Below are 10,927 nucleotides of genomic sequence, written 5' to 3'. Positions count from 1 at the left end.
TGATTTTTCAAGTTCATGAATGTATCGCCATATTGCCCATTTGACCGGCCCTCTAGTGGTCATTCTGAGAATTCGTGACGTCATATGTTGATGCATTCATGAGCATGCAGACACTTGTAAAGATCACATATATACTTGCAAATCAAACACACACATACTAGCATTCAGGAAGTGACAAAAACTCCAGATGTAAATCAAACAAAATGCAAGAATGGCTTTGTCACAAATTCTGTTCAACTTTACAGTACATTGACAATCACAATTTGACTGTGAAACATAAACTCAGACAATAGTTGTGATAGTTATTTGAAAAAAAAGCTTTTATCACACAATATCTCACCATAAATAACAATCAATTTAAAACATTTTTATAAGTATTGAAACCAAGTACAATAACAATTATAGAAAATTTCTTAATTTCAACCAAAACACATCACAGACACCATAAAGTTTCAACTTTACTTAAATACAACATTTGAATACACAATGCACTCTAACTGAAACCATGAATATTTCACTTTCATTCTGTATAGTTGAATCCCACTAGAGGCAAAAATTTCACACTTTAAAGTTAGAAATTGCATTTTTGCAATAGTACATACATTTATGACTTTAGTATTGCTAAGTTGACGTGTGAAAAATCAAAACTGAGTGAGAAAATCAAAGTCAAAATTTAAAAAAAACCTCAAAACGTCATGTACCCTATTATTATTCAATCACAGCATTTTCTACTGAGGCCTAAAAAAAATTTTTGGTTCCGGTTACTCGACCCCACCTAGTTTTTCACTGCCGACCCCCAATTATTTTATGTATTCGAGAAAAAACTAATAAAATTGCGGAAATTGTGAAGTCTCGTGAGAAATACTAGTGGATGTGGAAACTGACATCAACTTATAAAGAAAATATAAAACTGTTCTTCCAATCCGTAATGGCTGTACATCTGATGTCTGATGGGAAGAAACCAATAACACATAGACCATATGGAAAACAATAGAAAACATAAATAACTGAACTAGGCAACACACAAAATTCACCTATTCTAAAATTGAGCGTAAGCGGAACCACACAATTTTTAAAGGACTAACAATACTTTTGACTGCAAACAATGGTGGATGAATGCTTTCAACAATATAATATTTTGTCTTGCATATGATATCGTTGTTGGTAATTGAATGTCAAGATAGCAAAGTATAACTACATTTTGTCATTGTGTTAATGACCACAGTATGGTTACAGTGTACTCTGTTATTTTACAACTTAGATGTCATCACCTTACTTATTTCATGGCAATCAATCAAACCATCTGTTCTGAATTTACTGGTGAGTTTTATTTTCTTTAAAAAAAATAAAACTTGCCTTCCAGTCTTGCAAGAGTTAGACCAACACTCAATTTGAATATAATTTGCATTTTTGTACAAACAACATCTGTCTCCTAAAATTGCAAATAATTTCCATATCATTTACATTTTTGGAAAACAACACTTGTTTCAGAAAAATGCAAATAGTTTGCACATCATTTACATTTATCGGAAAACTACATGTACATGTGTCCAAAAGTCTGTTGTCTTTTTAATCAAGGTACACATATTGCAATCATAAATGGCAAAAATGGCAGTAACCATCACACAATGATTTTTTGGATAAATAAATACGTACTTTCGACTGATAAGATACATGCGAAGACAATAAATACTGGCCGTGTTTATAGCATAGAAATCAACATCACACACAGTGCAAATTTATATGCGTCACCAGGTCGTGAGCTAATGCATGTCAAAAGAATGACATCATGGACAGGACATTTGTGGTAATCACATATACAGGATAACCTATTGAAGAATTATGTGAATTCGTAACTGGGTATAACTATAAAGTGGTTGAAACTGGTGTTACTGCATTAATCAATCAATCAATCAATCAATCGATCAATCAATCAATCAATCAATCAATCAATCAATCAAATTTCTATAGTGCTGATTTCCTGAGCAATGTTCTGTTCAGTAACACTGAATAGCTAAAGCACACCATATGCTTTGATGAATAAATAACATGCAAATAATATTTGCATGCATGATATGTAGTATTCAAAAATGACAGCACAACAGATATTTCAATATAGATATTAAAACAATTAAAATGATTGTACTTTTAAAAATAATTGCTCTCCATTAATCTCTGGAATTAATATAAACTGGTAAATTGATACTACTATGGAAACAGAGCTATCAGCAAACTATAACACTGGTAATCCAGTTTACTAAGATAAATGAAAATAAATCTATTGTTCTTCAATGTGGTAAATTACACAAGTGGGTGATTGCAGTTCCTCTGCTGTGTGATTCTAATCACCCTGTGATCAACATAGCATAAACATTGGGAATCCAAAACAGCGGTGCAAGTTCATGGCACTCTAAATAAACTAGTTTTCAGAGACGCCTCCCTACTGAGACTATAATTAAACCAAGAACCATTCAGTAGCTTATCACTATTGTATCAACATGTAGTGACAATAGTTTTAGTTTGTGTATACCTTAGAAAACCAAAGACTGAATAACCAGGGTAATACAACAGACACAAACTAAAATTATGGTTGTTTTTTGTTGCATGTGGTAGATCACACAAGTGAGTGAAGGCATTGCCTTGATTATGTGGATAAAATCACTCTGTCATCAAGATAGTGTGAACACAGAATCAGGTTGATTATAACGCTACTTGAGAAATACTCACTACTAGAGATACACCCCTACAGCCAATGTACATCAGATGCTAACTTTATATCACTGTGGTGCAACAATCATTTTACCTCATTAGTTTGTCGATAGCTAGATTTCTATGGTAGTATTTGTGAAGATGAAAACCAAATACAAACCTTGATAATATAATATATAAAAAGTGATAAGTTTCATTTTGAAGCCATTTAGGCCCATAAATAAATACAACATCAATAAATAGAAGTATAACTACACATAAAACATAAACAGATTTTAAATTATGAATTTTTGTGACTCTTTTTCAGAACTTAAATGTCTTCTTTTAAAGAAAGATTTCACATTCACAGATTTTTTAGGTGTAGCACTCAAATATGGCTATCAAACATAAATGCTTATTAAATATAAGTTTTTTGTTGTTGTAACACAAGTTTGTGGACCTCAGAAAGTTTGTACTGCAAGACGTGAGTCTGGATATATCAATAACCAAGTAATGATATTGAAAGGAAACAAGTCTTTGTAGAAGACACAGCACCTGCGACATGTCACCTTTGTGCCAGGTTTGAATGAAATCAGATATTGCATGTCAGAGAAATGACATAATATGGATGGACAGAAGGGCAGATCAACTGGATATAATAACCCCCTCCCTCGTGGGGGGGGGGGGGGGGGCTAAAAAGAAGTGTCATAAATATACACACAAAACACTTAAAATATAAATAATTCCACAAATAACTTAGTCTGTTGTGAATCAATAAGATAATACAATAAAATTAAGGTTATATTTTCATTACTACAAATATATTTTATTATAAGACTGTGAATTGTGATTTCAGTTAACTTCTGGAAATGTGCAGTGATATTAAAATGATGACATCATCCACCTCATGGAAGTATTACTCACTTCCATGCTTGCCATTAAAATGGTAACACCACAAATTTTAACCTTGTTACTTTTTTAATGAGTGTAGTACTACAATTGTGACCTGTTTACCTGGTGTAGTTATTTATACCAATGATGATGTAACTTTTCAATACCGAGTTAACAGGCTGTGAGGAGAGAGAACTTGCCAGGTTGACTGTCCAGCCTGTTACAGAGGCTAGATTTCAGACTATTTCCTTCCCCTAATCAAAAAAAGATGCAAACATTTGTTGTTTTCTTATCATAATTAGAGTGCCATCATTATCATATATGCTAATTAGAAAGACATCATAACTACCCTGATTAGAATGATCTCATAATCATATGCTAATTAGATTGACATGATGGCCATATGCTGATAAGAATCACATAACCATATGCTAATTAAAATGACAGAACAATATGCCATTTCAAATGACATAATCATGTTAATAAGAATGGCATGACCATATGCTAATTAGAATGACATTACAAGCATATGCTAATTAGAATATCATAAGCATATGCTAATTAAAATGACATCATAAGCATATGCTAATTAAAATGACATCATAACATAATGCTAATTAGAATGACATCATAAGCATATGCTAATTAGAATGACATCATCACTATATGCTAATTAGAATGAAATCATAAGCATATGCTTATTATTAGAATGACATACCTACATGCCCATGGCATGGACCTATAATTGCCCCTATTATTATTAATAGCCCTTTTAAAATTAACTCCCTGGGGAGAATATTATCAATTACTCATCTCACAACCTCTATATCCTATCAGGTCCCATTTATATAGCTTTGTTGACTGAGACCCAAATTTTGCCTGAGAACTTTAGCCATGTATAACAAATGACAGTGGCAGGAAGGCTTGAACCGACAATTTGCAGATTCCAAGTCTGTCATTGAACCATTTGTCCGTTACCTCTAGTCTGCACATGGTATCTTGAACAACACAGGTTTCAAGATATTCTGACAGCTGTTACTTACACATTCTTTAAATGTTCAATTATTAGTAAAATTAAATATCTCTGGTTAAAATTAGAAATTAATAGCAGCAAAATTCAAATAACTTTGATAAATGAAACAAGTTTATACATTCAACAGGTATGACAATCGACAAAAATTTACACAAAGATACGGCTATCGATCATAAAATTTCATTCAAATGAATTAAACTGAACAATGTCATGGAAGAAAAACTTTATACCAGTAAAGAAATAGTTAATATTTGTGTTAATCATGTACAAACTTCAACAATTTGCTGTCTCTTTTGAAAGTCATAAAAGTAAAAAAAGATAGTTGCTTGCATGAATGATAAGACAGCCATGCAACAATATAAAATTCTTAATTGTCATTACTACACAGCTTTTGCCTTAGCCCATAACTGTAAAATAATCATAACATCGTTAGCTGCTATTTTGGATACTACCTTAGCCACATGTTACAATATAAGAGATATTGAGATCACAGTTGCCATTTTAGGCAGTACCTTAGCCCTAAGTTACAATATTGAGATCATAGTTGCCATTTTAGAAAGTAGCTTAGCCTTAAGTTACAATATAACAAAGATATTGAGATCATAGTTGCCATTTTAGACAGTAGCTTAGCCTTAAGTTACAATATAACAGAGACATATTGAGATCATAGTTGCCATTTTAGACAGTAGCTTTGCCTTAAGTTACAATATAACAGAGATATTGAGATCATAGTTGCCATTTAAGGCAGTAGCTTAGCTCTTAGTTACAATATAAGAGATATTGAGATCATAGTTGCCATTTTAGGCAGTGGCTTAGCTCTAAGTTACAATGTAACAGAGATATTGAGATTATAGTTGCCATTTTAGGCAGTAGCTTAGCCTTAAGTTACAATATAACAGAGATATTGAGATCATAGTTGCCATTTTAGAAAGTAGCTTAGCCTTAAGTTACAATATAACAGAGATATTGAGATCATAGTTGCCATTTTAGGCAGTAGCTTAGCTCTAAGTTACAATGTAACAGAGATATTGAGATTATAGTTGCCATTTTAGGCAGTAGCTTAGCCCTAAGTTACAATATAACAGAGATATTGAGATCATAGTTGCCATTTAAGGCAGTAGCTTAGCCCTAAGTTAAGATACAACAAAGATATTTAGTTCGTTGTTGCCATTTTAGACAGTAGCTTAGCCACACGTTACAATATAAGAGATCTTGAGATCATATAGTTGCCATTTTAGGCAGTAGCTTAGCCCTAAGTTAAGATACAACAAACATATTTAGTTCGTTGTAGCCATTTTAGACAGTAGCTTAGCCTTAAGTTACAATATAGCAAAGATATTTAGTTCGTTGTTGCCATTTAGGGCAGTAGCTTAGCCCTAAGTTACAATATAAGAGATCTTGAGATTATAGTTGCCATTTTAGGCAGTAGCTTAGCTCTTAGTTACAATATAAGAGATATTGAGACTACAGTTGCCATTTAAGGCAGTGGCTTAGCCCTAAGTTACAATATAACAGGGATATTGAGATCATAGTTGCCATTTTAGGCAGTAGCTTAGCCCTAAGTTACAATATAACAGAGATATTGAGATTATAGTTGCCATTTTAGGCAGTAGCTTAGCCTTAAGTTACAATATAACAGAGATATTGAGATTATAGTTGCCATTTTAGGCAGTAGCTTAGCTCTAAGTTACAATATAACAGCATGGCTTAATCTCAAATTTTACACTTAGTAGTCAGATTTAGCCAGTGAACTGTTTCAGCTATAATATTTTCTATTGATTTCGATTGGTAATAGACGGCCACCTTGGTAGTCTAGATACAATGATTGGTAGTCTATGTGTCCTGGACTACTACTAATTTGGTAGTCTAGATACAATGATTGGTAGTCTATGTGTCCGGGACTACTACTAATTTGATAGTCTAGATACAATGTTTAGTAGTCTATGTGCCCTTGACTACTGCTATTTTTGAGTCCTGATCAATGATATCACAAGTTAAAGTTAATTCCTGGTTATCATTTTGGACAGTAATTTAGCCATAAGTTAAATACAATAGTGACATCATTAGTTCCTAGTTGCTCTTTTTAGCCCTTCTTGAAAATGAGAGTGACTAACATCACGACTTCTTAGCTGCTATTTTGGACAATGCCTTAGATCTTAGCCACAATACGACAATGATATTACATAGAATGAACAAAGCTGAGATACCGAAAGTATTCATAAATGTTGGCTGGAAGTGAGCCTTGATGTGTTCTCGTCTATTTTGCAAATCTAAGTACTCTGCTTGTATTTGACTATGTGTACATATAGGAATAAAAATATGAAAAAGCTGATGACTGTGACCGATGATATCAAAAAATCCAGGCGCAAATTTTTGTGGGTATGGAACGGCAAAGAAAAGGGAACCAAGCAAAAACCACATGATTTCAGTCTTGTGATAATAAATTGATTCATCTGTACAAGATAACATCTGACATGCATACACACGTTGAAATATTGGAAAAATAATCCATATGTATAAACTTCCAACTGAGCAAAGCTGCCATAGTTTCCTGGCGTATGGATAGGGTCGGTTATATTTGACTTTGGCATACCCGCATGCAAAGCAAGTAAAGCAAGATAAGATAAAATTGACAATTACAAACAGCCATCCACTACCGACCACAGAGAGATACGACTCCTCTGCACTGTAACGAAAATGAATCAATCCACTTGTAAAACCATAAAAACTTATACCCAGATAATCAACGAAAAAACAAGTGTAGTGTATACTTTCTGAATGCGATTGTAATAAATGTGCGAGACTGCTGAGAAACGGATATGTACAACATGAAGTGCACAGTAACAGCAGTGGCCAAGAATATGGATCGTTTAGAAAATCAACAGTATATGCTAGTGTTAAAGCCTGGTACAATAAAAATGAACTCGCTAGAACATGTGTCCATACATTAAGAAGTTCGTTGTGCACCTGGAATACACTGAAAATGTAGTATTTCATTGGTTGATGGGGAACTCTGTACCCATTATGTACATTTGGTTCGCGGAAGAGCTTGGGTACTTCTTCAGCACTCTTGGTACGAGGTAGCTTTCCTAACTCCACTTTCGTCATCTTGATCTGAATCACCTTTCACCCTGAGACCAATAAATTTCCAGTTGCTATAGCAATTGTTGTGCTGTCATCAAAGACTGTCTCTGTTCATGTTTGTTGTACACTGTAAATAAAATGAAATAGAATATTTGGTTATAACTCTAAAACGTGTTAAGAATCTCATTGCATGTACTTCTTGCGACTCAAAACATTGCAAAAAAGATAAAACAATGCTTAAAAAGTTTGTTATTGTATGTATAATAACAAGGCTTTTTTTTTTTTTTTTTTTACACATTTGTCAACTTTTTGCAATTTATTGAGTTACAAACACAGACTCGTTCTATGTTGTTTCACATTGTTTTTTTCAAGTAGGACGTCATGTTAAAATTGTTTTGAAAATTAAACATCCAAAATAAATACCCAATTCTAACATATGGCCACTTTAAATGGCACAGCTGAATTTGTAAGTGTTTTACTCAAGTTAAGATACATATAAAACCACAAAGCATAAACTGTTCCAAGCAAGTAAGAACGTAGTCAACAGTTGTCAACATATATATGTAAATTCCCCCACCCCCTGGAATGAGTAAACTTCTCAAGTTTTTTACAAACTACTTACTTTTTAAATAAATTTTTAGAGCACCATAGCTTTTTAAGTAGTGCATGGACACTTTTGAAATTACTCAGGTAACAATACACTGTAGCATGATATACAACAGTATTGCATTTGCAGAAAGTTCCTGAGCCATGGGACATACTTTAAACTATTCTGCTAGAAGGTAAACATCAGCGTATGCCTTCTATCACGTGCACATGACAATCGTTATGTGGCATTTGATTGCATAGTAGGGAATTCAAACATTTTTCTGTACCGTACGTACAATAAATTGTCATCTGATCATTTATAAGCTATATTTTAATACCAGGTTTGAGTTCAGTCAATTGCATGTGGTGATTACATATGCTGTGCAGTAAGTAGAATACTAGCGAATGTCTTTTAATGTGGCCATATGGATGTTGATTTGATATTTATTTTGGATTGTTGATTTATGAAACAATTTTATCATGGCTTCCTACTTGAAAAACCAATGTGAAACAACATTGACCAAGTCCATTGTGTATTTTTTGTACTTGTTACTATATCCATCTGGCTCTTAACTAATATTTGTTACCTACCCCTGAACTTGAAGTCTGTGTTTGTAACTCAATACATTGTAAAAAAGCTAAACAATGTGTAATAAGTTTGTTATTGTGCGTACAATAACAAACATTTTACACATTTGTCAATCTTTTGCAATTTATTGAGATACAAAAAAGGACTTGGCATATATTGTTTCATATTGATTTTTCAAGTAGGACGCCATGATAAAATTGTTTTATAAATTAAACATCCAAAATAAATATCAAAATGTTATCCATATGGCCACATTAAAATAAACATCAAGCAAAAATTTTGCCCTAAAATATAGAAACTCATTTTGTGTCCCTTTAGCTCTTTTACTTAATGTATTTTAGTAATAGCAACTGGGAAAACTTAGTCTTGATTGAGTTTAAAAATAACATTACCTAGTTAAGTTAATTCATGTATATTTTAGGAACTATATAATATGCTATTTAAACTATTTGCATATTTTGTTTGATTGACAGTTTTACAGTGCATAATCAACTTTATTAGTACAAATAAAAATTACAGAATTGTGAAATGGAGAAATTAAGGTCATACCCTAGAAAAAAGAATGTTTGGTACCGATAAATATTCTTAGTATTTCACATGTATTAAAGTCTATACATGATTACATTATTAAATATATTTCAAACAAAGCTCCATTAGACTTCTTTACACATAATCATTATTTCATCCATATGTACATATATTACATAATCATGTCGCTATTTCTCGCAATATCCAAAAAATGGACTTTTCAACCTTCAACAGCTCTACGAAGGTCAAAAACATATTTTGCAATCACCATTAAAGCATTGTTATTATCGTGCTGTTCACAATTACTCAATGGTTGCCATAGTTTCATTGTACAAAAGATATCGAAATAGGGGACCTTGAGTGGTATATCGGCTCAGCGACCAGTCAGTACTGCTTCTAAATAACACATCATTTACACCATTTTGCACAAGACACCCCCCCCCCCCAAATAAAACCAACAAAACAACCCCCAAAAAAACCTGTTTGCTACCAGTCACCTGACCTAACCTATTTTTTTACTGCTATCCTAAACCTTTTTTAGGAAATTCGAAAAAAAATATCGAAAAAAAAAAAAAAAAATAAAAAAAATTGCAAAGTGAGATTTGTTGCTTCATGTGTCTGGTGGAATACAGCGTACCACACAAACTCTTCTGCATATAGAACAGAAATTGCGATTACATCGATGAGAAGTCTCTGTAGAACTTTGAAATACAGAGAACATTTAAACAGATCCTCAAAGTTAAAAAATTAAAATAAAATAAAAATCCTACCTACTCACACTATTTTGTAATTGGGCGTTATTTGAACCACACATTTTTTTTGGCCTAAACTGAAGTAGTTGGGAGTATTATGGGCATTGAAATGAGAAGGTCAAGGACTTGTCACCCCTATTCAGTGTTCACACTGGGGGAACAATCAATAATGCTATGTGGCAGGTTGGAAGGACAACACAAATATATATTATACTTACAACTTATTGTTATTTTTAAAAGTGCATGGTTGATATAGTCTGTTCAATATGTTGATTGATAGATCCAACACGTCGATAATATTATATGAAAAGAAGCTATTGATATGCAAATGATAATTACTCAGTCATACATATATATGTTGATCACGTACACAATACAAATTTTTCAAAGAGAGCTTTCGATTATTCCGTACACATTAAAATCATGTAATTGTCATGCACAAATTGTACCATCGTAAATATACCGACACGGGTCGGAGCGGTCATCAACAAAGATCGCCGGGCTAATTATAAGACCAGGACAATCTTAAACATAGCTTCTCACGATGTCGTCGGTATAGACAACTTATCAATTTGTGTGTCAATATCAAAAATGAAATAAAAAAAATTACAATCATATTGAATTTACACAAACAATTAGAATTTGCATAATCGCACCTTCAACAACACTCGTACACTGACCGCTGTGATATTGTCGGTCGATGTGTCACACAGACTGATGATGCACTGTCGCCGGGGTTTGTCACGTCACAATCTCGCTCTCCCTTTTGTCGTT

At 32.9% G+C, this 10,927-nt stretch overlaps 1 protein-coding gene across 1 annotated transcript; it reads right to left on the bottom strand.

Moving 5' to 3' along the window:
- Positions 1 to 6,132: 6,132 nt before the first annotated feature.
- Positions 6,133 to 10,881, bottom strand: LOC144446022 (membrane progestin receptor beta-like). The gene is made up of 2 exons (XM_078135690.1): positions 10,810 to 10,881; positions 6,133 to 7,823 (listed from the first exon to the last, which is right to left on the bottom strand). Exon 2 carries the CDS (start codon positions 7,718 to 7,720, stop codon positions 6,728 to 6,730), a length of 993 nt encoding a protein of 330 aa, XP_077991816.1. The 5' UTR covers positions 7,721 to 7,823; positions 10,810 to 10,881; the 3' UTR covers positions 6,133 to 6,727.
- Positions 10,882 to 10,927: the final 46 nt, after the last annotated feature.

This window comes from Glandiceps talaboti, chromosome 14 (assembly GCF_964340395.1).
Source record: "Glandiceps talaboti chromosome 14, keGlaTala1.1, whole genome shotgun sequence".
NCBI classification, from domain to species: domain Eukaryota; kingdom Metazoa; phylum Hemichordata; class Enteropneusta; family Spengelidae; genus Glandiceps; species Glandiceps talaboti.
This window is presented reverse-complemented; position numbering and strand designations above follow the sequence as displayed.

Bases quoted from the DNA above. Each gene is read 5' to 3' on its own strand.
- LOC144446022 (XM_078135690.1), bottom strand. From the start codon at position 7,720: ATGACGAAAGTGGAGTTAGGAAAGCTACCTCGTACCAAGAGTGCTGAA.